Source organism: Pseudonaja textilis, chromosome 1 (assembly GCF_049901715.1).
Source record: "Pseudonaja textilis isolate UNSWEBS1 chromosome 1, rPseTex1.2, whole genome shotgun sequence".
In the NCBI taxonomy this organism is placed as follows: Eukaryota; Metazoa; Chordata; class Lepidosauria; order Squamata; family Elapidae; genus Pseudonaja; species Pseudonaja textilis.
The window spans coordinates 46593845-46619978 of NC_141990.1; the positions used below are offsets into that span (position 1 = coordinate 46593845).

The 26134-nt window shown below is 37.5% G+C and overlaps 1 protein-coding gene across 12 annotated transcripts in view; it reads left to right on the plus strand.

Annotated features, from left to right (window-relative positions):
* Window positions 1-26134, plus strand: part of RPS6KC1 (ribosomal protein S6 kinase C1) — a 93056-nt gene that overhangs the window by 48383 nt on the left and 18539 nt on the right. For 9 of the 12 annotated variants that reach the window (XM_026695765.2, XM_087933296.1, XM_087933280.1 and 6 more), the window contains 5 exons: window positions 1349-1441; window positions 10725-10772; window positions 12382-12514; window positions 15764-17299; window positions 17571-17660. In XM_026695765.2, coding sequence (XP_026551550.2) covers window positions 1349-1441; window positions 10725-10772; window positions 12382-12514; window positions 15764-17299; window positions 17571-17660 — 1900 coding nt within the window. The remainder of the gene's footprint in view (window positions 1-1348; window positions 1442-10724; window positions 10773-12381; window positions 12515-15763; window positions 17300-17570; window positions 17661-26134) is intronic. The other 3 variants (XM_087933293.1, XM_087933290.1, XM_087933308.1) reach the window with 1 other exon arrangement.

Genomic DNA, 26134 nt, shown 5'->3' on the forward strand with positions numbered 1-26134 from the left:
GATATGTCACAGAATGGCTTGTGGTAGTAGGACAAAAATAGAGTAATTTAAATTTGTGAAAAACATCAAACCTGGGTTTTCTCTGATAATGGCCCTGAATATGAGTTAGAAAATACTTGTAAAACATATTATCTGCCTTAAACATAATTTTAAGAATTGTAAACAGTTCTGTATTACCTAATGAACTGTATTTGGGCATGAGTATGAATGTATGAGTTTTCAATCTTCTCCTCTGTATTTTGAATGATCTTTAATATTGCTAAAGGATGTTTATACGGTAGGTGCACTTTTGTAAGAAAACCTGGGAAAGAAGATTTTCTTGAGAGTTAGTCATCTGGAATGGCTAATTTGCATTAGCAGTACCAAGTGTACTTGTGGTCTTTCTTTTGCAAATTAATAACAGTAGTTCTGGCTATACAAAATAAAATAAGATAGGTTTTTCTGTGATTTCACTGGAGAAGTTCCCTAGTCTGCCTTCAATACCATACCTAGATTTAGGACATATAATAAACTCTTATGTCTTAATGAGAGTCTGCAAATTCTTGCCACAGAAATTAGCCCTTAATTCTAGAAACCGGTCAACTTATGTAGAGGACTAAGGTGATAGCGCCCAGAAGTGTAAAATGGCCTATTCCATTTCAGATTGCAGTTTTGAGTGACATGTATTGCCATCAGGTTGGTGATTATAAAGATGATAGACAATTGAAGATGACAAGGAGAAAGAATGCTTCCATTTAGATGAGGAAAATGACAGTCTGTAATGAGGAAGATTAATATTTACTTATGTGGCTTTACTTATGGGTCATTTGTATTCTTAATGTAATTCATTCCTTGGAATTCTGTAGCAGATCTCATCAAGGTTGAAAACTTAAAAATAAATGTATTCATTTAGTAACAAATGTACTTGTCCTCAAACTTTTTTCCAAGCTAAGGCATTGCATACAAATATTATTTATGGATATGCTTTATTTTATGACCCTGTTTCTGTTCCTTTAGAATTTGAGTAATGTGCATGAATAAGTTCTCCAGCATTTCACCCAAGTTTTTCTGTTTGCGCACCCAAGTTTTCCTGTTTGCGCAACCAGGGAACTGTATAAATTGTGAATATTTTAAAAAATATTAATATTCCTTTTTGTCCTATATCCATTTTCATCTCTTGCAAATTATTTACTATCAACTTATTTTTTTCCCCTCTTTGCATTAAGGACAAACAGAAAACTTCTTTCATCTGCTTTCCCTCTGATTTATGATAAATTTAGTTTCCTTCAGCCTGGCATTTGCTTCAGCAGGCAACCTTCCTTCAAGTACCACCCTGATTGATGTTGTAATCTTTGATATCTTCCATTAGCCTCCAGGATCACTAAGTTCAAGGCCCTCTTGGAACCTAAGGAGCCCTGCCGAGGAACTGAAGGCCTTTCGAGTCCTTGGGGTGATTGACAAGGTAATTCTTCAGTGTCTCTTCAAGAGTTCAGTCATAAATCGACTGCATGCTGACATTCTGTCTTTGAAGCTGCGGTTCTTAAGGATATGAAACAAAGGAGGAAAATGACTCAAATGCATCTGCACTTTAAAATAACAAAAGTAGAAGGAAAAGAAAGGCTTTTATCTAAGCAATTCATGTAAGGTCATGCAAAATATATTTGAGTAAAAGAATTATGTTTGGTTCCATTCTGTGAGAAGGGCCTTGATTTTAATAAGAATTGCTCTGTGCACTTTCAGAAAGTTGCCAAGATGGTACTAGGGGATAAACAACTCTGAAAGAAGGCAAGTTGGAAAATTCGACAGCCACTGAAAACTGGCAGTCCTAACTCAAAAACTAAGGTCAAATACCAACAAAGAATTTCTTCAGCTTTGTTTACTACAGTTTTGGTAGAGACAATTATTTAATCTTTTTTTTTTTAGGTCTGCTGGTTCTTCTTTCCTCAGATCTCCAGGTGATACAAATAATGAATGAGATTTGGGTAACTGAAATACCTAGTGGTTAAGGCACCAGGCTAGACTGTGAGTTCTGGACTTGCCTTTGGCATGAAAGACAAGAAAGCAGCTGGGTGACTTTGGGCCAGTCATTTTTTTTTTCAACCCATGAAACAACCACCACAGTCACCATCTTGACTTCTTTATAAAAATAATAAAGGCAGGATATAAATGTCTAAAAATGGTTGCTGATTTTTAGCAATGCTATATATTGTATTATCAAACAAAACTGGGTTAATAATAGGTTATAAAGAAAGATACTGATAGCAAATGGTTGGCATAGCTTAGCCAGCTTTTTGAGCTGAATGTTGAAAATCCTTGGTTCCAAGGCCAATTCATTCACAACTTTTATTAGTTATTGATAGGCAATCAGATCATAGTATTGTTTGAATTCTTGAAATAGTTTTGCAAAATTCCTAGAACAAATATGGAAGATACTATCGAAATATAAATGTATAGAAAATCAAGGAATAAATTATACAATGTTTATGTGTTGCTATGATCTTTCTTGAATTCCTTAAGAAAGTTAAAATGGCTTTTCAAGATTGTTGTAGAAAAATATATTTCAATTGGATACTAAACATTCTTAGTCCTCTTAAAAATATTATACAATGCCTGATGATATGTGAACTAATATCAGAGACTAAATTCTAGTGGAAGATGAAGTTGATACACATTTGCTAGAGGTGAGAAGGGAGCTGAATGGATTAGAGTGACTAGGATAGAACCAACCACTTTACAGTGTATGTGTGTGTGCGCACACACACATACATACACACAGTATATATATTTTCTTGTTAATAAAATGGAAAAAATAAAAATGCAGCCAGGCTATGGGATTTTGGCTGACTCAAGGTAATCCTTGTAGCAAATGGGCTAATCAAATCAGGAATGGCCAATTGGTTGCTGAAGGTGAACCAGTTTAATCTAAACCCTAGCAAACTTATTATATTATGATCTATATATAGGAAATAGGAAGGGGATTCCAATTTGGGTATGTATGTGCATCTGAGAGAGTAAGACTGCTTTTTATGTTAAAACTGGCTTTAGATTTATGACAGTGGCCATAATGTCCATGAAAAGAATGATTTGTGTGGCAACAATTTATATCTAGCCAAGTGTCTGGGGGAATAAGATGTCCCTCAGAATAAATGGATACATACCTCTACTGTTGTTTTATTTTACATCTCTGCGCTATTATCCTTGTGATTAATTATCATATTAATCAATCATTGTCTATCGGCCAGTAGTACACAACCATTTGGGGGGCCTTGGGCTGTGCCTGACCACTGAATAGCATGCAAGGGCTATAGTCCAAAACTGGCACTGCCAGGGTTGGTAGAAGCAGGAGAATAGTGAGGTTTGATTTAAATACTGTATATGAAATATGTTCAGTATGATCACATTACAAATGTAACAATTTCCCCTTTCTGCTGCTGCATTCAATTTGGTAGAAATCTTTGGATCAGTCTTTCTTTACTGTGGCAACATGAAGATGTGTGAACCTTAGCAATTTGAAGACTGGGAATAGGGGATTGTGGGAGTTGAAGGCCAGAATTGCTGGTCTGGATTGGAAGTTGCACTAGGTATACACTTTTGTTACAGGTGGTTTAGAATTGCAGAATCTTGACTGTTCAAACAATTGAAATAGCTGAAGCCACTATAAACAATTAAGATCCTTTAAAACATAAAAATGGAATTGGGCTTATGTTTAAAAATCTTAATAAGGTTCCATGGCTTAGCAACAAGTGCTTAAACTTGTATTTAAAATTTCTTTCACTAAGAATTGGAAAAAACTCACCCAAAAGCTTGTCAATGCAATAGCTGAAAAACAATTAACAAGCTCATTCCAAAGTGGTTAGAAAAGGAAGTATGCAAACTGAGTGTCCTTTTGAAAGTACCAACTGTGATTTGAACAAGAATTTAATTCTCATCTCTCAGAGTGCTAAACCTACCAGACACCACTGTATTTGCGGTCTCCTCACAAGTAAGTATGAGTTCCCACTTGTATCGCACTTGTGGATGAGTTCAAGTTCTCTCCTTGTCTGAAGAGGCTTTACAGAGAATCTATTTGTTGACTCTTCATTCTGCTGTGATCATTGGGGCCATCTTCAGTTTGCCATTCTTTCTATGCAACTCCACAACTTTTCAAGTTCCTCACCATCCTGTGGGAAGAATGTTGTGGCACTAATGTTGTGGCATTTCTCCCTCCCACCAGTCTCGCTTAAGCAGCAACTTTTCTTTCCTAGGCAGGACCCTGTTCTTCCTAGTCAAATGCAAAACTGATTATTTAAACTAAAAAGAACATTTCCGTAATTTGAAAGAGGAATCAGAAAAAGTTATCTTCTGAGGAAAAAAACCCAAAGGAAACAACATGGGTAGCGTGGTGGGGTGGTAAAGCAGTTGTCCCAATTGGTAGGCCAGCTCAGTTTGCTTTTACAACAACCTGTGGAGATGGAAGGTTTCATTCTAGACTCTTAATTCATCCAGTTATGTCCTTGTGACCTTGGCAAGGAGTTGAATAAGGTGACTAATGGCTCGCTATATTCTTTGCTGCTGGTGGCTTGCCTGTTGCCTGCCTCTGGGCCTACGGCTCCCTTCTGCCAACTTCTCTATTCCTTCGGCCTCTAATCTTGGCACTTTGATGCATATATTCTGAAAGTGGCCACCATGACTTGGGGTGGCAGCAGATGGTAACCCTTCAGGCTGCCACCAGCTATGCAGGTATTAAGTTGGAAACTTTGCTTTTAATGAAGAGTCAGCAGTGCATATGAAAGAGCTCTTGCTGCAGAAGTATCTTTTAATTAAAAAATTAGCATACTGAAACAGTTGCTAATGTCTATGTGTTTAAAGGCATCTAAAATCAACTATTTTCTTTAGGCTAAAGTGTGATTATTTACCATCATTTTGCTCCTTTTTTTTCCAGTGCATTTATTTATAAACCCTTTTTTTCTTTGTAGCAGACTGAACGGCTGGATCCCAATCAAAACACTCAGAATTTTATGTGTAATTTTGTGAAGTGGGATAAAAGTAATGTTGACTTCACCTCTTCCCACATAAGCCCTTTGTAGGGAAACAAGGTTGCAATCTGTGTAATACTTAACTGACAACAAGCCCATTAAATTCAGTGGGAATAACTGTGGCGTAAACTACTATGTATTTGTGCTTTCTATCAGCACGTATCTTTGCTCAATAGGATTAGAAGACTAGAATCACAGTATGTTTAACTTTTGAAATTCAGAAACTAAAGAACTCTTAATCTTTTGGAGTCCTCCCTTTTTCTAAACTTACTCAGTGCTATCATAAATTCTGTTCCATATATAGCGATTTGTCCTAATTTACATACATTTTGTATCTTTAATACTGCTCTTGGAGGCTGAAAGTACTGTCAAAGCACAAAGACTCCTTTGAAGTGGCTGATGCGGTTTTTCTAGTTGTTGTTTAAAAAAACATGATCTGCATATTTGTCTTTAATGCATTTCTAGGGCGTTTGCCATCATTATTTTGAAAATAGCAGACAGGTACTACTTTGGCTATCTTATTATTTAAAATAAGCTAGGGGAAACTGAAACCACTTAGGCCAAGTCTGACTCCTAAGGAGCACTGCCTGATTCTTTATTTATTAAGGAAGTTGGTAATCTGAAATTCTGGTCCAGACTAGAATTTGGTTAACTCAGGAAAACATTAACTGACTTTAAGCAGGTTGAGCAAAAGTTAGCTCTCACTGATTTGCAAGTCATTGTTGTTCCATGATTCCCAGTAATTTAATAATATCAATAAAACAATGCAAGAGCATGGCATTGGGTTGGCTTTTCCTTTCTAGCCCTTCCAGTAAATTGTTATCTGCTTCAAGGGAAGGACTGATAATAATGGTTATGGAAGTTAGTTCAGAGAGAAGTGTTGCAGTGGCAGCTAATTGCAGGAAGGGACCAGAGGTGAATTATATGTTATTTGTTTTGCATTTAAAAGGTCTTAGATAGGTTGTAGCAGCTTTTTTTAAAATCTTACATGTGCAAGATGCTTGCCTAAGATCTTGGAGAGTTGCTGATAGTAGGAGTAGGCATTAATAGAACAAATTGTTTGACCTGATGTAAGGAAACTTCCTCTGTCATTATTTTGATACATGTAGCATTACAATAGGTAAAGAATCTATGTCATCCAGATGTTGTCAGTCAACAGTTATTTTGGTTGTGCTGGTTAAGTGGATGCGAATTCAGAGTACAATTTTTTGGGGGTGGTGGTGGAGGGGGAGAACAGCTACAAGTTCTCCACTGTACCTTGATATGTGAATACACCTAATCATGCACGTAACAATAGGTTTCCACAGTTCTTTGGTAAACAGTCATTCATTCAAAATGAAATAAGGAAATGATAAGCAATCAACTCAGTCCAGTTTTTCTCATTTGCTGTCTCTGGCAAGGGCAACCTGTTGGCATCCTATTTTTTATAACATTATGGCTCCCACTGTCACAGAGAAATTGTCTCAAACCATAGGCTGGCAAACCTACCATAAATGGTAACTCCACATTTGATAAGTATAGGATGTGTGAGCTACACTCAAGGTTAATCACTGGGATTCTGAAGCAGCTAAGAAAAACGACCCTGATACAGTTTACCCTGATGCTGTTTGTGAGTGACACCTTCTTAGACAACATATTCAATTAAAGCTTAGTTGCATAGTAGGTAAATGTAGATAAACAAATATGTGGAATTAAAAGAAGCATTCTTTTAATTGTTACCACCCCAAAAATGATATACTTATCAAAGGTAATTATTTCATGACAGCTTGGTTATAGCATTTGTTTTATCCTGAATTGAAAGTCTGTGTTGGATGCTTTTGATTGGGAAGACATATCAAATTAGTTCAAATTAGATTTTTGTCTTTAGAAAGGTGAGCAAAGCCATGAGCAGTGTTATTAAATTGTGTGTTCTACCCTATAAATGATCCAGCCCTCTTGAGGGTTAAAGAAGTGATTATTCTGTCCTTTATGCTGATGGCTTCACTACCGATTAGCCTAGTGTTGGTTTTTTTTGTTTTGTTTAAATGCTTGGCTCCTTATGATCTTTTGTGTATGCAATGATAATATTAATGCAGAGTCGTAAGCCCATTCATTAAGAAATGACTCTAAAATGAGGTTGCTTCGTGTAAATTTGGAGAGCTGCAGATGCTGTGTACAGACGTTTCTTCATGCTATTAGCCGTATGGTTAATAATTTCCAAGTGGCTAAAGCTCTTGTTAGCAAGAGTGCTGGGGTGTTAAGAATGGCTCTATAAATAACTTTAAGAAGGGAAGTTGAAGGTGCTTCTTTTTAAAGACTATTGTTAACTAAATATTATTGCCAAACAGATGGAAAGCATTCACCAGCCTGATGTTTTTACTCTAATTATATTATCTCCAGTCCTGTACGGCTCAGTTGAAGAGGTGTATCCAGGGGCCAATTTATAATCATTTAACCAACACCTGTTTGGGAAAAATTGACAGTCAAAGGGCACATTAAAAAAAAATCACATATGTTCTTGTATTTACTACCTCAATGTGAATGTTAGCTAGCTGCAAATAAACTTGGTTGAAAAGACAAAGTCCCTAGGAAAATTGATGCATCATTTTTAACCATTTTATCTATTTTAATTTGGCATATCTTCTACCCCATGTCTTGTGACTAAAAAGGGAAACTACAACTCAATTGTCTTCTTATGATTTATCCCATCAGTTCCTAGTCCATTTTTAAATTGCTGTTATTTACTGTCTTGATGAAAAATTCTCAACTAATGACATAAAGACATGTTTAAAGCATGCTTTAAATTCATATTTATAGAGGCAGCTGAAATATTTCTTAATTCTACATATCTGTGTAGCCACGCATGTGTGCATGCAATTCTGCATGTGTGTGTGTGCATACTGGTTTGAAGATCAGATAAGTCTTTGCCATCCTGCTAAGTGTGAACACATAAGACCTACTGTGTGAGACAGGCAGTTTACCAATTTGATCAATAAATAAGTGAATTAAGAAAGTCATATTCAGAGCTAAATGTGGTTTTAAATATAAGTCTAGATGAGATTATCATTCTTTGGTCCTGTTCCACAGTATGCTTCACCTCTGATTTAGCCAGATACCTTGAGCAATGTTCTGGCAACACATTGTAATCAGATCAGAAATCACTGTTAGGGATACTGTACTTCTGGAGCAGTGTGATAGGCTCTTCACTATTGCTAAAACACAGGTAGTATTAGGAGCAGCTTGGTCATTGTAGCCAATCAGTGTTTTGAAAGAAACTAGGTATACAAGATCTAGGCTGCAAAACTATTTACTGTAGTTTTTTGGCTGCCACCTGGTGGTTGAATGGATTTTAGCGACCACATATATTAACCTTAGATTCTGGGCTGTCAGGCATTAATTAAAGGGAATTCTGTAAAAAAGTAGCTAGCTCTGGTTTGGGTTGTATTTAATCCATTGGAAGTAGTTGAGTGGGTTAATATATCCCTTTTTGGTGTTCCACAAGCAACCCTTTTCATTGATCCAATAAAATACGTTGTGGGAGCAGTATTGATCACTTATCACTATCTCAATGTGGATTAAATTAAACCAGAATATTAGGAATGAGAAATACTTATGTTGGCTGGGCTGGTTTGAGGTAAGAACTGCTGTTTCTATAGCCCAGTTCCAAGCACGATACAATTGCTTTGTGAGAAGAAATGTGGGGCTAAGAATGTTCCCACTCATGTTTCCAAAGTTATACAGTATGTCCTGCAGGAGATAACGTGTGAGGCAGTTGCAGAACAAACCCTTTTGCGTTGTGCTTCGATGGCTTCACTGTGTAAACTAGGCAAAGTGAAGCCTACAACTAAGCAGGGCAAATGCTAAAAAGAAAAACAGTGCTGGCTTAATTTGCCAGAGAAACTCTAGGTGGTGTTTATAAATAAAATAACAGTTTAAAATAGCAAACAAAAAGCATCCACATTGGGAAGCAATAATACAAACAATACACAACAGCAGGGTTATAAATTGTCTTCTTCTTATGGGGATTGTTGATAAAAAGCTAGATCTTAATAACTTTCCTAAATGTCCATATCGTCAGAATCATAAGGACTTCTTTTTTTTGGGGGGGGCGGGGGAGATGTTGTTCCAGAGGGCAAGCATAGCCTCAGGGAAAGCCTGTTTCCAAGGCCCTACAAGATGGCATCGTTTTGCTCATGTGACTGGAGCATGTTGATCCTGTCAGACCTCAGAGGACAGGCAGAAGCAATCACAGTCCTTCTAGTGTCTAGGCCCCAAGATGGGAAGAGTTCTTTAGGACAGTGTTTCTCAACCCTAGCAACTTTCAGATGTATGGACCTCAACTCGCAGAATCCTCAACCAGCAATTCTTGGAGGGAAGTTCACACATCTGAAAGCCGCCAAGGTTGAAAAACACTGTTCTAGGAGACAACCAACACGCTGAAGTACATCTGAAACCCAACTAGTAACTAGTATAGCTCATGCAGTAAATGTATCAGGTGGATGAAATGAGATATACCCATGTAAATACTTGCTTATTGCATTCAGGACTATTTAAAGCAGGTGTGTGCGACCTATGGCCTGTGGGCTGTACGCAGCCTTGGATAGCTAGTAAGGCGGCCCCACAAGATTGTAAACTTTTAACACTATTGTGTGATTTATATACAGTGCATTAGCTATGATCATATATTTTATATACAGTCCAAAACAATTCCTCTTCGCTCAATGAAGTCCAGACAAGCCAAAAGGTTGGACACCCATGAATTAAAGCTTCTGCATGATTTTAAAGGGAAGCCCCATGTAGAGCATATTGCATTTAGTAGCTCAAATGAGAGCGATCTAAAGTATGATTGACCATGAATAGGTCTTCCCAAAAGATACATGAGTGTAAATGCACCAGATATACCTGTGCAAAGAACCTCAGAGGCTGCCACTTGCTTATTGTCTTTCTAAGAATGAACGTAAGCTTATTCCACCTCAGCCAGTCTCCATTAGACTCCAGGCACTGGGACAGGATTTTGACTAGCAAGAGTGGTTAGCTCTTGACCATGAATTAATCCAAGCTGTTCTAGAGACAAGTAAGTTGACAATTCTCACTCCATCTTGTTTACATTTAAAAGTTCTGCAGGAAGTGGGTCAGTATAAAAAACTTCAGTGCTGCTTGCTGTGCCTTACAGAACAGGACGTACAACTTTAATTCTGGTGCAGTGTGTAAGCCGGATCCAAAGAATAGGAACAGATAGCAAACTTTGAGGGCTTTCATACAGTTTTTAAAAAATAACTAAGCTTATAAGATTTCTCAGTGAACTGTTCTTGGAACTGCATACGTTTCAGGTGAAAATAATTTTGAAGGTAAAAAACCTTTTTTTCATGTCATCCTTTTGTTCTTAAATAACATAGCAAATGTGCTATTTATGAGATTACAAGGATGGCCATGCCTTTTCTGCCTGCCATTTTTAATGCCTATAAATATTTCATTAAAAATAATTAACTGCTTAAAATATGCTCCTACTAATTAGAGATATTTTTAATTGACAGTATTACTGATTTACTTTTAAATAATCAGTCTAATTGATTCATTGATTAAGTATTGCAGCTATCATATCTTATAAAAAAGAAATTAATTGTTATGTATATACTTCCTGCCACATCCATATTAGAGACATATAGTTCTGATCATTAGAGAGGAAATATTAATCCTGATAACTTAAAATTCCGACAGATTGGATTAATTTCAGTTACTTCTTCCATTTAGGTTTTGCTTGTAATGGATACTAGGACACAACAAACATATATATTGAAGGTAAGTCATTATTTTTCCTAATTTTTTCACTTTGCCAATGGCGAGCTGTTTCCCGCTGTTTAGCCCACAAAACCCAGAATGCAGAATGTCATCAGTCAGGTTTATGGAGTTTGTGTTTTATTTGTTAAACTTCAGTGGCAGACTATAGAACTAATAAATGGTTTCTGCTATTGGCAAAACTTATTTCTGCTTTGACCATCAAAGGAAAGGGAGTTTTTTTTACAGTCAGTGTCCCATGGCATAGTTTACATTTTCTTCACTGAAATATCTAGGTCAGTTCAATAGTAGAAGTAGTAATTATTGACATTAAAGTAATTTTTCACTCTCTCCCAGCACTTGTGGTGCTTAGTCTGCCATGATTCATATTTACAGTGAATAGGAGAGATAATTCAGGGGCCATTACTGTACTCATTTATGGGGCTTTGTACATAGCTGTTGTTTTCCTTTGTTCCCCCAGCCCACCTTATTTTGCATGTGAGATCCAGATTTGCTAAATCTGAATATTTCTTAATATTCTTCACGATTGGCACGTTGGCTGAGTCTGCTACAAGTTGTGGTACTACAATATCTGGGAGATCAGTCCCCATCTATAGGATATATCACAAAGCTTTCCCCCTTCCTGAAGCCTTTGCCAATGTGTTGGGGCCTTAACTGCTTTAGAGTTTTCCATTCCTATTCATCTAATATTTTTCCACTTGAAGAAGCCTTTGTTTAATTTGCAAATTTGGAAGCAGCATGAAGATGACAAGGCCAGCCACAAACAATGTATGAGATGAGAGAATGACAATCCTGCATCTCTTTTTCCATTTCCTAATATCATCTAATAAAGCTGAATGAGCACGGTTAGGTCACTAAACAAAGTGGAGGGTTAGCTGGAACATTTGCATAGTAGTAATGCATATTTTTGTTTTATTGCATTGTTTTATACATTCCTCCTCTTGACATTGCCAAGAGATGAAGAGAATCAGGGCTGTTTTTTTTTTCCACAGCAGTAGCCGGAGGTCATGTGAAAACTAATTGTGATCTTCGGTAATTCAGCCACACTTTATTTATCTGCAGTGCTTTTTTCATGAGGGTTTTTTTTTTATGCGTGCCATCTTTAAAAATCTATAACACCTTCAGGAAACAAATCACATTACCAGTCTATCTTCCCTTCGACCCAGTGGAAATGTGTACATACTCGAGTCCATCAAATTGAAGGTGGGGCAAGACTTTCCTTTGGAATGTGAATGGATTTAGCAGTTTGCTTTGATCCTTAAAGTACGGGCCCTGCCCTCCCTGCCCCTCCCCCCCAAGAGATATCTGGGGGAAAAAGGTCATAGAGAAATAACTGAGTGTCATTCTGATGACTTGGTTTGTGAGAGATTCTAATGAAAACATTGACCCATGTAATTGATTTTAATGGCAGCTTTGTGCCATCTTCTGTTCTCTGGATGTGCGCCAGATGCCATCAGCAGGGCCTCAGGGGACTGAGGGGCACAGAACAGCAGATGAGTGGTTTCTCTGAAGCCTGGAGTAACTTGGATAGATTAGTTTGGTTGATAAGCACAGAGCACAGCATGCTCCAAAGGCAACTGAGGGTACAACTGACCTTTCTGTTCTCTGTCAGGGTCTAAGAAAAAGTAGCGAATGCAGCAGGAAGAGAAAGACCATCATCCCCCGCAGTGTGCCCAACATGGTGGCTTTGCACAAGTACATCATCTCAGAGGAATCGGTCTTCCTTGTGCTGCATCACGCAGAAGGTTGGTCTGTGGCTTCAGATGAGCTGTGGGAAAGGGAGCGGAGGCAGGGGAGATGGTGGTAGGGGGAGAAAGAAAGCCTCAGCTTCTTCAGGTTATACCATCCAGATGGTAGAAGTTTATCTTCTGAATCAAAATTTTGGGGCTTGTCTTGAACACTGTGGCAAAGGGTTTTGAGGCATACATGTTCTTTGTTATGCTACATTATTGCTTTTTACAGTTTTTCATCCCATTAAAGTTCTTGTAGCTGTAGCTCTACTGTTCAGCAAAGCAGCTGCCTTCCTCTTTGGATGTAAAGCTTTTAGGTTACACACACTACCTTAAGGTGCTTTTTGAATAAAACAGTGAGGTAAATATTTATCCCATGCACTGATAGGCTGGTCTGTTTATACTGTTTGTAAATCCTTACCGCTTCAAATAATTACTCCATATGATGCTCCTAGAACAAGTGATAACCGTAGAGAAATTGTTTTTAAAAAGAAACCTGGCTGAGTCTTGTTTGCTGCAGTAGTCCTGATCCAGATGGTAAAGGATGTTTGTATGGCTTCTGTGTGTGTCAGGCAGAAACTTCACTGGTGTCTGTGAATGCATATTGCCAAATCCATAGATCCAATTGGTACATGAGGGGCAGGATGGTCCACTAAGGTTCTGTTTTCTTTAGTGAGACCTCTGGGTCACGCATCTACATGTCAAGCATGTTCAAAGAGATGGACCTTCGATTGTAGAATTTCAGACTAACCAAATCAGATTTTAGTTAACCATAATCGCTTCTGAAGAAAAGGTGAGAAACTCTCCAAAAGGGCCTTACTTGCACTGAAGTAAACAATATGAATTGAAGAGAGAAGCATATCCATTGTCACCAATTTCATTTCGATGCCTCCATGCAGATGCTCCTGGTATGTTTTAACAAAACAATAGTTATTTGTAAGAATAACTTGCCTATTTGGGCTCAGTAAGAATATTGAGACAAATTCCTTGCCCTGGGTCATATAAACATAATTTACCTCTAGGCAAAAATCCCAACTCCTTTGCCTGTGTACAGTCACATGTTAAAAAAAATCACCATGAATGGAATTAAGCCTAGTTTTGGCTAGTAATAGCTTCTGGAGTGATCTCCAGTGCTATTTCTAATTTTGGGAACTATGTTTACACGATACAGTTGACTCACTCAGTAGCCACCTAATGCAAATACAGTGGTGAGTTGGTGGCAGATGCTCAGAATTTGACAGGCCTCCAGTTACCTCAGAAGTTTTTGGGAGGCCTCTGCTTCCTGCTGTCTTTTATTTTAAAAAAATGCATTTGTTTAAAATTCATAGTGGCCCAATTAAAATGGGCATTGGAACTTGACTATTCTTTGGCACTAGCATGCCAGTAAAGTGATGTTACTTATGTCACTGCAACAAAAGCCAATATTTAAATTTTTAAGGTGCCAACTTACCATGGTAAGCTTTACCTCCACACTTATTTACAGAATTACCATCTGGAAAAAATTGTATATGGGTAGGAGATGGAGAAGCTCCAATTTCATGTCAAACAACTGTAGATTAATTCCTACTACTTTCATCCATCCATCAGTCTTTCCACAATTGCAGAAAGTATCTGTTCAGTCTAAATATTAAGTTGGATTTATAGGATCTAAAAGGTTAACACCTCAATTGAAAATAAGGATCAGTAATGAAAAGATTTTCTCTTTTTTCCAAGCATTAGCACTGAATCCAGTACAAGCCTCCTCCACATTACAATGTAGTAAATGGTTTGTTAAAGGTGAGAACATTCATAAAGCATCTGTTAGTTTTGTCACAAAGCACTTGGCAAGACATGTTGAAGCTTCACTACTACTTAGTGGCATAAGTGCCAGAAATGGTAAAAACAGATGCTTCAAAAAGAGTCTTGAGGGACATTGCGGGAAGATTTGATGGAGATCAAACTTAAACTTGAGTGGCTGCTGGGAAGTGTCAAATCTTTTTCAGCATAAATGTGTTGGAATTCATATTCATCTGGAAAGCATACAAGAAACTTCAAAACGATGATGTTTCCTGTTAATGAACACTAATTCTATAGCATGCAATGTTTAGTAGCCTTCCTCCTTGAACCCTAATGATCATATGTTGCCCTACGAGCAGGAAACAGAGAACTATTTCGTATTTTAATTTTGTCAATGCTATAATTCTTTAGTATTTAAATTCTGAGTCAGGAAAGGTAGCCCAACTTCTTTCCTGTGGTTCCCAGAAGGCACCTCAGATTATGTCACTAAAACTTGGTAGCCAGGTCATTTAAACATAAACAGTACAGTAAGTGTGTAAAACCTCCACATAGGCTTCACACAGCTGTTCTATCAAAAATCTGCCACCAATAGGACTGCCCTCAAATTTCCTTGTAGTCATTAAAAAGTGCTTTGTCATTCCCCTATTCTTACAACCTACAGTGCCCAAAAAAGTTTGCCCACTTTCCCAACCCCGGAATTGTTGAAGCAATGGTTTACCTCCATTAGAATTTGGCCATCTTTTGTTTTGGTGTGCCAAGCGTTATATCATATGCTCTATGTACCAATCAAATTTCTCTTTATGCAAGTGATGTTGGACATATGGCACTGGCCTGGGCCCTGGGCCACTCCATGTTTTTATCAATAATTTGGATGAAAGAGTTGGGATGCTTAGAAAGTTGAATATGATATAACATTGGGAGGGGCAGCTAATACTTTATATCAGGCACTGGCAGTCTTTTTGTAAAGAGCCAGATCCTGCCCCATCTCTGTGGATACAAATGGCTGGTCTGTAGGCAAAGGGCCACCAGCTGGGAAACTGCTGATAGGTTGCTGTTGTTTGCCAGAATGACACACCCCTACCCCTTGGCCCTGCCCATCACCTAGGCAGTTTGACTGAGGCTCAACCCTAGCAGTTAGTTGCTCATCCACCCATTCATCCACCCACCCACCCATCTTACTCATGGGTTGGAATATCCCATGCTTTGCATACCTGGGACCTCATGTATGTCACCAAACAATACTAGATTAAGATGCAGGGTTTGGAGGATGAAAGTGCCAAAAAGTGTCAGCCTAAGTTTTTCATTTGTAAATAGAAATCATTCATTGCAAACCATTTAGAATGTTTAAATATCACTCTGCTGTTGCAGATGATGGATGGTATAAAAATGTATACATAACATCTACTACTTACATATAATTTTACCATCTGCCATAGTTTGGTTAATGAAATACAACTAACTTTGGTTACTTTGTTTTTTTTCTTACAGGAGGCAAACTTTGGTCTTACATTAGTAAATTCTTGAACAGGAGCCCTGAAGAAAGCTTTGAAGCCCCTAAATCCAGAAAATCCAGCTCTACCAAAATACATTTGCATCAGGCAAGTCCTAGTCCTCAGGATATCAACAATAGCCTTGGCTCCAGAAGTAATGGGGACAATGTATTAAAGGTTTTACCACTGCAGACCAGTCTCATTCCAAGTTCTCAAGATGGTAGTAGTAACCAAGAAGAAGATCAGGAAAGCTCTCCTAAGTGGTTTGACTCTGGGTCTAGTTCCGAAGAGGAATGTACCACAAGTTATCTTACATTATGCAACGAATATAGTCAAGAAAAAATTGACCCTGGTTCATTAAATGAGGAACCTGTCCTGAAACCAGATGATAACGTTCTCATTTCCAAAGAGCAAAGAGGCCTCAAAGCCCAAGATGAAGTTGTTCCAGGGAACTTGGAATCTGCATTCACATGTCAGGAAATAAAAGAGTTTGCTGACGATGTGGATCCAGAAGCTGCCAATCCTACTATGATATCAGAATCATTAAATAAATCCAAGAACAGCCCCATGGAATTTTTCAGAATTGATAGTAAAGATAGCACCAGTGAACTTTTGGGTCTTGATTTTGGAGATAAACTTCATAACTTAAAATCAGAATCTTTCAAGCCATTTTTTCCTACGTTAGATCAGGATAAGAGCCTTGAAATCACTGAAAACAAATTAGGCTTTGCATCTCAGGATACTATCAGCAGGGGTTCTAATGACTCTGTGCCTGTGATATCATTTAAGGATGTAGCCTTTGATGAGGTTGGTAGTATTGAAGAAGGGAGACCTGACCTTTTGGTCAACTTGCCAGGCATTATGGAGCAAATGAAAGAAGCTTCAGTGGACAGGCCAACAAAACTGACGGAACAGAATGGAGACATTTTGGAAAGCAAACTTTTGGAAACCCCCGATGTCTTGCAATTGAATAGTGCAGAACAAAGCAGAGCGCTTGAGCAAAAGGTAGAGCATCTGAAGGAAGAAAAATCACAAGGACTATGCAAGGACAATCAGGAAACAGCTAGGACATTCCATACAGCTGCTAGTGACTCAGTTGGTTTTGGAGACAGGACGGCCTTTCAAGGACTCAGAGAAGCAACATCATCATCATTAGATATTTTCAGCATAAAGGACAATGTCATGGTTGCCAGTGCACAAGTAGTGGTTACGGAAGACAGCTTAGATGTGGACAGTGAAGCTGTGTTGCTGTTTTCTGATCATGCTGAAGACCACTGTAAAGAGGGAACAGCCCCCTCTTTGTCACACAAAGCAGAAAGCAAAGAGGTGGATGTGAGGAGCAGAGGAGAGAATGAAATACACCATCTTTTTCAGGACTTGGATGAGAGATTAGCACTAACCTCCAGATTTTACCTCCCTGAAGGCTGTGTTCAAAGATGGGCAGCTGAAATGGTGGTAGCCCTTGATGCCTTGCATCAGGAAGGAATTGTGTGCCGTGATTTGAACCCAAACAACATCTTATTGAATGATCGAGGTCAGGAACTTTTGCAAATGCATTTCTTTTTATTCGCTGTTGCTCCCAATTAACTGAGAAGGCGTTTTATCTTGTAATTAGTATCTTCATTTCCTGTCTAGAGCTTCATTATCAGTGCAGCAAATTCACCCCCAGTAATAGCTTCTAGTACTTAATGATGCCATTATTCTTAATGATACTGTTTTTAGCTACAAAAGGAGTAATTACAGTTCACTTCTGCATAAAATGGAAGGGAAAAATGTTTTGATTTCTCCTGTCGTTTTGTTTTTAGGACACATTCAGCTAACGTATTTTAGCAGGTGGAGTGAGGTTGAAGATTCCTGTGACAACGATGCCATAGAGAGAATGTACTGTGCCCCAGGTTAGAGCAATCACCTCAAATGTTTCACTTGGAAAACAGATTAGCAGCTTTCATTTTCTCACAGAACTTTCATCCCATTCCATCGTTTCTCTGTTCTTGGGAATACAAGCTGTTCAGTATCTGCTTACCCATTTATATTTTTATATATATATATATATATATATATATATATATATATATATATATATATATATATATATATATATATATATATATATTATATATATATCAGCTGTAAAGTCTGACTCACAGACGAACACAATACAGAAGCCTGATGATGGCAGATGAGATTCTGCCGAAATGTTGCTACAACTGTAAAAGCACAACTATAATGACGTAGGAAAATACCCGAAAAAAGCTGAATGCCATATATATATATATGTATGTATGTATGTATGTATGTATGTATATGTATATGTATATGTATATGTATATTATATATTATATATTATTTATATATATTATATATACATATATATATGTTTTCTGAGGTTTTCGCGGGTATTTGTATGTGGATCTTTGATTATTCGGGTTTTCTCCCGCGTAAAATTGGAAGTGGGGTGTGACTTGATTGGGTGGGGGCCTGGCTGTGTTCTGATTGGGTCGGGGGGGTGTTCTCATTGGTTGGGGGTTTGGCTGTGTTCTGATTGGCTGGGGGTGTGTTCTGTTCAGGTGGGGGCTTGGTTGTGCTCAGGTTAGTCTAAGTTGCTGGGGGATTTGAGCTGGTGAGCTGTGATCCTGTTGTTTGGCTTCGTGTTCGTGGTCATGCCACATCTTCATGGTGGGCGTCAGTTCACTTCATGTATGGGTCGGCGGGGTTTGAAGTGGGTAGTGATGTAGATGCGGTACGGTTTCTAGTCCGTGGTCGTGTCTCATCTGTGTGGGTGTGAGTCTGCTTTCTACATGGAAGTGTGGTGGTGGCATCTTGTGTGGCCCTCGTGGGTGTGGGTCTGGTGTCGTTCTTCATGTTAGGTACTCATTTGTTAATGAGGGTGGGTTTCCAAATGGCTGGTAGGTGGGAAGTATCATCTCGTTTATTCATGCTGTGTGGGCGTTTTTCTATCTCTATGGCTTCTCTGATTATTCTGTTGTTGAAGTGTTCGGTTTTGGCGATAGTTCTGGTATTTTTAAAGTCAATCTCATGTCCTGTGGCTTTGAGGTGTTGGAGCAGGGAAGAGGTCGGTTCTTCTTTTTTGATTGAGTTCTTGTGTTCTTCAATGCGTGCACTTATTCTTCTGTTAGTTTGTCCCATGTATGTGGTGGGGTAGGCGGTGCAAGGAATTTGTATACTCCTTGGTTTTCTAACTCGATTTTGTCTTTAGGGTTTCTGTTTGTGCAGAATGCTGTTTTAATGTTGTGTTTTTGGAGGATCTTGCTGATTTTGTCTGTTTATATATGAGAGGAGGGCTTTGCCGTTCCCTTGTTCTCTGTCTTGGATTTTGGTTGGGGTTTCTTTTTGGATTAGGTAGATAATCTTCTTTCTTTGGAATTCATTGGCTGTTAGTACATTAGTGAGAGTGTGTAGTTCGGTTTTTAGGTGTCGTTCGTCGGCTAAGCATTTTGTTCTGGAGATGAGTGTCTCGGCTAGGGAATTGATCTGTGCTGGGTGGTGGTGTGAGAGTGCATGTAGATAGCGGTTTGTATGTGTTTTCTTCTGGTAGATGGTGTGTCCTAGGGAGCCATTGCATTTTTTGTATACTAAGACATCTAGGAAGGGAAGTTGATTGTTAGCTTCTGTTTCCATGGTGAATTGTATTTTGGGGTGTAGGCTGTTGAGGTATGTGAGGAAGTTGTTCAGTTTTTCTTTCCCGTGTGGCCAGATTATGAAGGTGTCATCTATGTATCTGAGCCAGAGTTTGGATTTGTGATCATATTTTTCTAGAGCTTGTGTTTCAAAGTGTTCCATGTAGAGGTTTGCGATGACAGGTGAGAGGGGTGATCCCATGGGTGCTCCTTCTATTTGTTTGTATTTTTGTCCATTGTAGGTGAAGTATGTATTGGATAGGCAGTGGTTGGTCAGATCTAGAATGTGCTTGGGGGGGCTGTATTTGTTTTGGATGGCTGTCAAGGCTTCTTTTATAGGCACTTGGGTGAAGAGGGATATGACATTGAAGCTGAAGATGATGAATGAGATTTCATCGAAACGTTGCCTAGATACTTCCAATTTTACACGGGAGAAAACCCGAATAACCAAAGATCCACATACAAATACAACTCAGAAAACCAATATATATATATATATATATATATATATATATATATATATATATATATATATATATATATACACACACACACACACACACACACACACACATACATACATACATACGCACGCACACAGAGATGCTATTTTGGAATATGATATTCTAAACATATTAAAAACAGTTGCAGGAATTGGGTATCTCTAGTTGAATGAAAAAAAGGGCTAGGAATGCATGAAGAGGCGGTCGATCTATTCTCCAAAGCACCTAAGGCAGGACAAGAAGCAGTGGATGGAAACTAATAAGGAGAGAACCAACCAAAACTAAGGAGAAATTTCCTAACAGTTTGAGCAATTAATCAGTTCCCTCCAGAAGTTGTGGGTGCTCCAACACTGGTGATTTTTAAGAAAACATTGGACAACTATTTGTCTGAAATGGTGTAGGGTTTCCTGCTTGAGCAGGAGGTTGGACTAGAAGATCTCCAAGGTCCCATCCCAACTCTGTTATTCTGAATTCTCCAGCCAGGCATGCTAGCGGGGTAATTCTGAGAGTTGCAGTCGTGACTTCTAAAAGTTGCTAAGGTTGAGAAACACTGGTTTAAAAGAATTCACTATCAAAGTTTAAATTTGAAAAATGAATGAATGAATGAATAAATAAATAATGTTAGATGTAATAGATAAGCCTAAAGATTTATGAAATCTGCTTAAGTATACAGAGTTCTTGAAACTTTTTATTGTTGAAATGAAGAAGGGTTAAATGTATCACATTTTGAACAGGTTTTCCTTTGCACATACATATTATGGTATCTTCCCCAGGAAAATATTCAGTAAATTTTAATCTAACTGTGGCTATAAATCTACGATAGACATAAATACTGAATATGGACTAATAAAATGGGCATCCCAGCAAGTGATGTATAAGTAACATATTTTGATTAGCTTTAATGTTAGTAAGAATAATTAAGATTATATTAAGTAAAAGTGTCTGAACAAAACTGATTACAAGAAAGAGTAGATAAGATATCCCTCAGATTGAATGTGATTCCTGGAGACTATACGGGTATATTCATGTTTCTTGGTAACAAGGCTAAAGTGGTTGATCATTTAAAAAAAAAAGGTTTCTAGTTTACAGCCCTATGATTCCTTTGTCGTCACCCAGTCCAAATATGATTTAGATCCAATTCTCTTGTTTTTGAGCTTAGTTAAGGCTACTGAGATGCTGCCACTTGCTTTGACTCAAGAGAATGAAATCACATATAGTGATTTCACTTATAAAGGTTTCAGAAAAAATGAGGTGCAACAGTTTAGCCTGGACCAAACCCAGAATAAAGAGACTATAACTATAAATCATTTAGGCTTCAAAGGATTAGTGCTGTTTCTTAAAAGTATTTTTTATTTATGGTGGTATTATGGAGGAACCCCCTGTGATATCAAAGTCCTAGTTTTGATTAAGATTGTTAATCTGTCTCTTGCATTGTACTGTTTTAAATTGTAGAAGGCCGGAAGAATCTCACACAGCTAACTGTACTTCAGTACAAAAGGCTGCCTTTTTATAGAAAACTACCTGAAAGGCTATTTTTCTTTGTGCAGAGAAAGTTTTTATTCATAAAGCATCATCAAAGTCCTGATTTTACTGAGAATAAATCTTTTTTTCTGGGAGAGGTACAAGTGCCCAGTTGTAGAACAGTCTATATTCTGTCTGAAGGCAAACCTACCCTCAGAAGCTTCTTGACTGATAACAAGTATTTGAAGAGTTATGTGGGGTCCTTTATTTGCAGTATCACAATGTTTAAATACTTGTTTCTGAGAAAATTTATGAATAAGATCTATGAACTCTTCTTTATATTTTTAATAATTACTTCAAGCAGGAACATGTTTAGAAGTCATCTTGAGACTGTTGTTCCCAAATACTCTGTTGACATACCCTCGCTAAATAATTTTGCTGGAGACATATTCTCTATTGGCTCCTTGTTCACTTCCAAGACCAAGACAAAATAATTTTGAAATCTTAAGTCTCTTGAGTCTTGATAGACTGAAGGACAACTTTCTCTTGTTGAGAACTCATCACTAATTGGGTGATTTTGACTCCCCTGGGAAGCTTAATTGATTTAACAAAAATTCTGGTGAAATTTTTATCAGATAATTCAATTGCTTTTATTTTTATCAAATTCTTTGGATTCTTCTGTGAACTGAGTTGATGCACACTTCTCAATTTATTTACAGCTTGGAATATTTCAGTTATTCAGTTTTTTAATTTTATAAATTTGCAATGTAGTACTTTATTTAAAAATCTGTAAAATGTAATAATACCTCATTAGTCTTTTTTTAAAAAAAGTTACATATAACTCAAAACTATTCCTGAACACATGAAAAATACATGTGACCAGGAGTATGTTGAATCATCTATCTTAATTTTATTGTCCTTGTCCCCTAATTAGTAGAATTTGATGTTCATTTGTTGTCTCTTACTTTGCTGCTTAAATAAAAGAAGTCAGACAGAGGAAGAACATAAATTCATCTCTCTCTTAGAGGTCTATTGAAATAGCCAAGTTTTGACTGCTTTCCTAAATCCCAATAATGTTGCTACAAGTTTAATCTCCAGGGGAATGCTATTTTAGAGATGGAAGTGGGAACAATGATGGGGAAATATTCATTATTTTAAGTACAGTAATATTCATTAAATATTATGGTGTATAGATATACGCCTTACTATAAATATACAGTATATAACTTATTAATTAATTGTGAGAAAAAACTCTGTTACTTTCTAGACAAACAGTATGTCATAACAAAGCTGGATATATTATTGCATACTTAGGTTTATTTGTTAATGTGGTATTTTGGAATATTTCACCACATGCTATAACTTGCAATATTTTCACAAAGTGAAAATGATATGGAATAGGGATGGAAGCCTGTGACAACAGATATTGTTGAATTGTAACTTCCAGCCCTTCTGCCTCCCAACAAGTCTATGATGAGGATAGTGAGAGTTATAGATCAACAAACATTTAGACACTCACAAGTTCCTCACTCTCTGATGTAGGATCAAGAGCTGTTAAGCAAGTTATGCTTCTCTGTTCAATCAGCCAAAGCTTTGTAAATCTGTATATTTCACCTGATGAACTTTGAAATAATCAGGAAAAAGACTAATAATATTTACTCTGATTATTCATAGTTGTGGCACAAGATGCAGTCCTGTGTCTTTTGCTAGTTTCTACTGCCCTGGCATAGTGTAATAGTGATGTCTCTCCATAGATTCTCTTTAAAAGGTAGAATACTGTACTGGATTAGAGCACCACTATTTGAATTCCTGACAAGGATGGTAGTATAATAATACTCTACGGCCAGAGTCACTTGTTGAGATAGACGGCTATAGAAATCAAACAAATAAAATGTTACTTTCCTGACACCAGTGCAGAGATTTGCTGTTCCTTTTTGAATTTTGAATTGCTATAATTTCCTGGTAGTCTCCAGGTACCACTCAAGCCAGACCCTTTTAAATGTTATCAGCTAAGGTTGGCTTAGTGCTGTCATCTGATCAACCTCCTCCATATGTGATAGGAATAAGAAAATGTATATTCATGTATATAGGAATGGAAAATGCATGACTTATTTGTCACTCTGCATATTTTTCCCCTCCCAAACAACCATTGTCCAAAATACGGATGGGAAAACATAAGCTTTACTCAAGAAGAGATAGGCATATTTTAGAGTTTCTGGAGGTAATTGCAGTTATGCATCCAAATGTAGGTAGCAAACCAGTATGAATCATCGTCCTGGGAAATTGGGGAGTGATTCTGCTTCAGCTTTCCCCAATCTGGTATTCCTCAGCGTACCTGAAGATCAGCAGTTGGGGAACATTGGATTATGTCAGGATCTCTTATCATATTGGATCTTCTTGTGTCAAAAAAAAAAGTGGGGGGGCATGAAGCCAGTAAGGTCACCAAAAGAAATGATGCTTCTGTTACTTTTCATTTGTAACAAGCAAGGAACTTTTCTATTGGAACCAAGTATTGCTTTGCAAAGACACACAATTTTCCATGATAGATTGATTAGAATATACGAAAAGAGGCCAGATCTATATGCTTTGCTTATCCCTATCAAGACTATACAGAATGGAAAGGTTGTTAGGAAAGACCTTGCCCCTAGTTACGTTAACACACAATATATATACCAGCCCAGTTATAACCCTCTTCAAAACAACTGCTTCTGCTTTTGTTTTTGATAAATGATTAGACAGAAAAGTACCAGTAATTTTTCAGGATTTTAAATGAATTTTCAATTGAAAAGACCTTTTGAATCTTTCAAAAGACTACATATTTAAAAAGCACAGCTTGATTTCTTCCTTTTAGATACAGTATAGGACAGTAGTCCTCAACTTATGACCACAATGGAGCCTAATATTTCTGTTGCTAAACGAGACAGTTATTAAGTAGGTTTTGTACTTTTCTTGCCACAGTTAAGTGAATCTGGCTTCCTCATTGACGTTACTTGTCAGAAGGTTGCAAAAGACCCTGGGACACTGAAACCGCCATGAATAGAACCAGTTGCCAATGATCCAAATTTTGATCATGTGACCATGGGGCTGTTGCAATGGTCATAAGTGTGAAAACAGTCGTAAGTCACTTTTTTCAGTACTGTTACAACTTTGGACGGTCTCTAAACAAACGCTTATAAATAAAATGTAGTTAAAATTGACACTCTGTGTCAAGATAAAGTACATCTTCCAATATCAGATGTGGACAAATTTGAGAAGGTCATTTCCTCCATGGTCATCTTAAGAACATTCAAAACACCTGGCCAAAGATTATTGGAGACAGAAAAAAATAGAAGGAATGAGATTTTGGTTTAATACAACGAAAGTCTTAAAATATCTGAGCAAAGCAGCTTTTTCCTTAGCGGGTAATGATGTCCACCCCCCCATAAAAATCTATGCTTAGATGCTCTTTCTTTTTATGTCCCTAATGCTTTTTTTTTTTTTTTCAAATATGACACTCTGAAGAAAGTATGTTGTTTTTCTAATTGCAGAGGGAAAAAGTCTTGTAGTCCAATTCATTTTAAATATTTAGCCGAAAAACACACTTTTGGAAGAGCATCTTCTGGCAAATAGAACAAATTTTCTCCTTGTCAGAATAGAGCCACGTGCTGCTCAGAATCTTCTTATGACGATTTGAATCTGAGGAGTACCCCGTTTAATCTTTTCTGACCCTGCTATTTTCCCACTTGTAAATTGCCACCTCCAGTGGATGTTGAGACCTGTATTCCTGAAATTATGCCTAATGATAATAGTAGGAGCAATTAAGAATGGAAGAGGATGCCTGGAAAGAATTAAACCTCTGAAGTTGAAAGTTAGTGCTTGGATTAGAAAACCTCCATCACAACCACCATCATATAGTAAGTAGTACATTTGCCCAAGAATGTCATTTTGCCAAGGAAGTTTTCTCAAAGTTGACCAGTAGGTGGCAACCTACCATTAACTGTTGTCTACAATCAGACCCAGCAGTTTCTTATGGGAGAACCCCAGATAGAGAAGAAGCTGTGTTATAATTAATTATAATTGTACTTAACTGCTTTTTCAGCAGTGCAAGTTGCTGAGTATTTTAGTATTACCATTTATCAGGCTAATTCCCTTGATTCGAATGAAGGTGACTTCAGAAACTTTAAGGTGATACAAATCGGGGTTTTCCAGCCTTCAGAAACTGTTAGTTTAAAAGAAAAGTTCCCAGAACTCCTGATGAAGAGACAGTGTTCTTGTGATAGACAATTGTCTGTGTTTGAATGAAATGTAAAGAAAAGAGGTCCTTAGGCTGTCAAAGAATCCAATCAAGTTCCTGGAGAATCCAAAGATTTTGTGGGACATGGTTTGAAAATATAAATAACTTGTCATTCTATTTCCAAAACATAATGCTCTTACCCGCCCAAAGAATTCATAAATTCAGAGAATGATGGTAATTATTAAAATCCATAATAATAAGTATAAAAAGTCTGCACAATATAATAATAAAAATCCTGTTCCAATGAAGCAGAATGTCTAATGTATAAATACAGCTGGGTGAATCTGTTAAGGAGGCAGTTGTTAAACATGGAGTCTCATGCTTCTCCTACTTCTTGGTGCTCAGAGTTTTCTTCTTTGTTACAGTGGTCAAAAATATGAAGTAGAAAGCAATAAGAATGAAGTGCAATAGGGGCTGCCATTTTTTTCCATTAATAATCAAATGCACAAAGGAGATGAGGAAAAAGAAAGGAAGCAGAAGGTCTATTTAGGCCC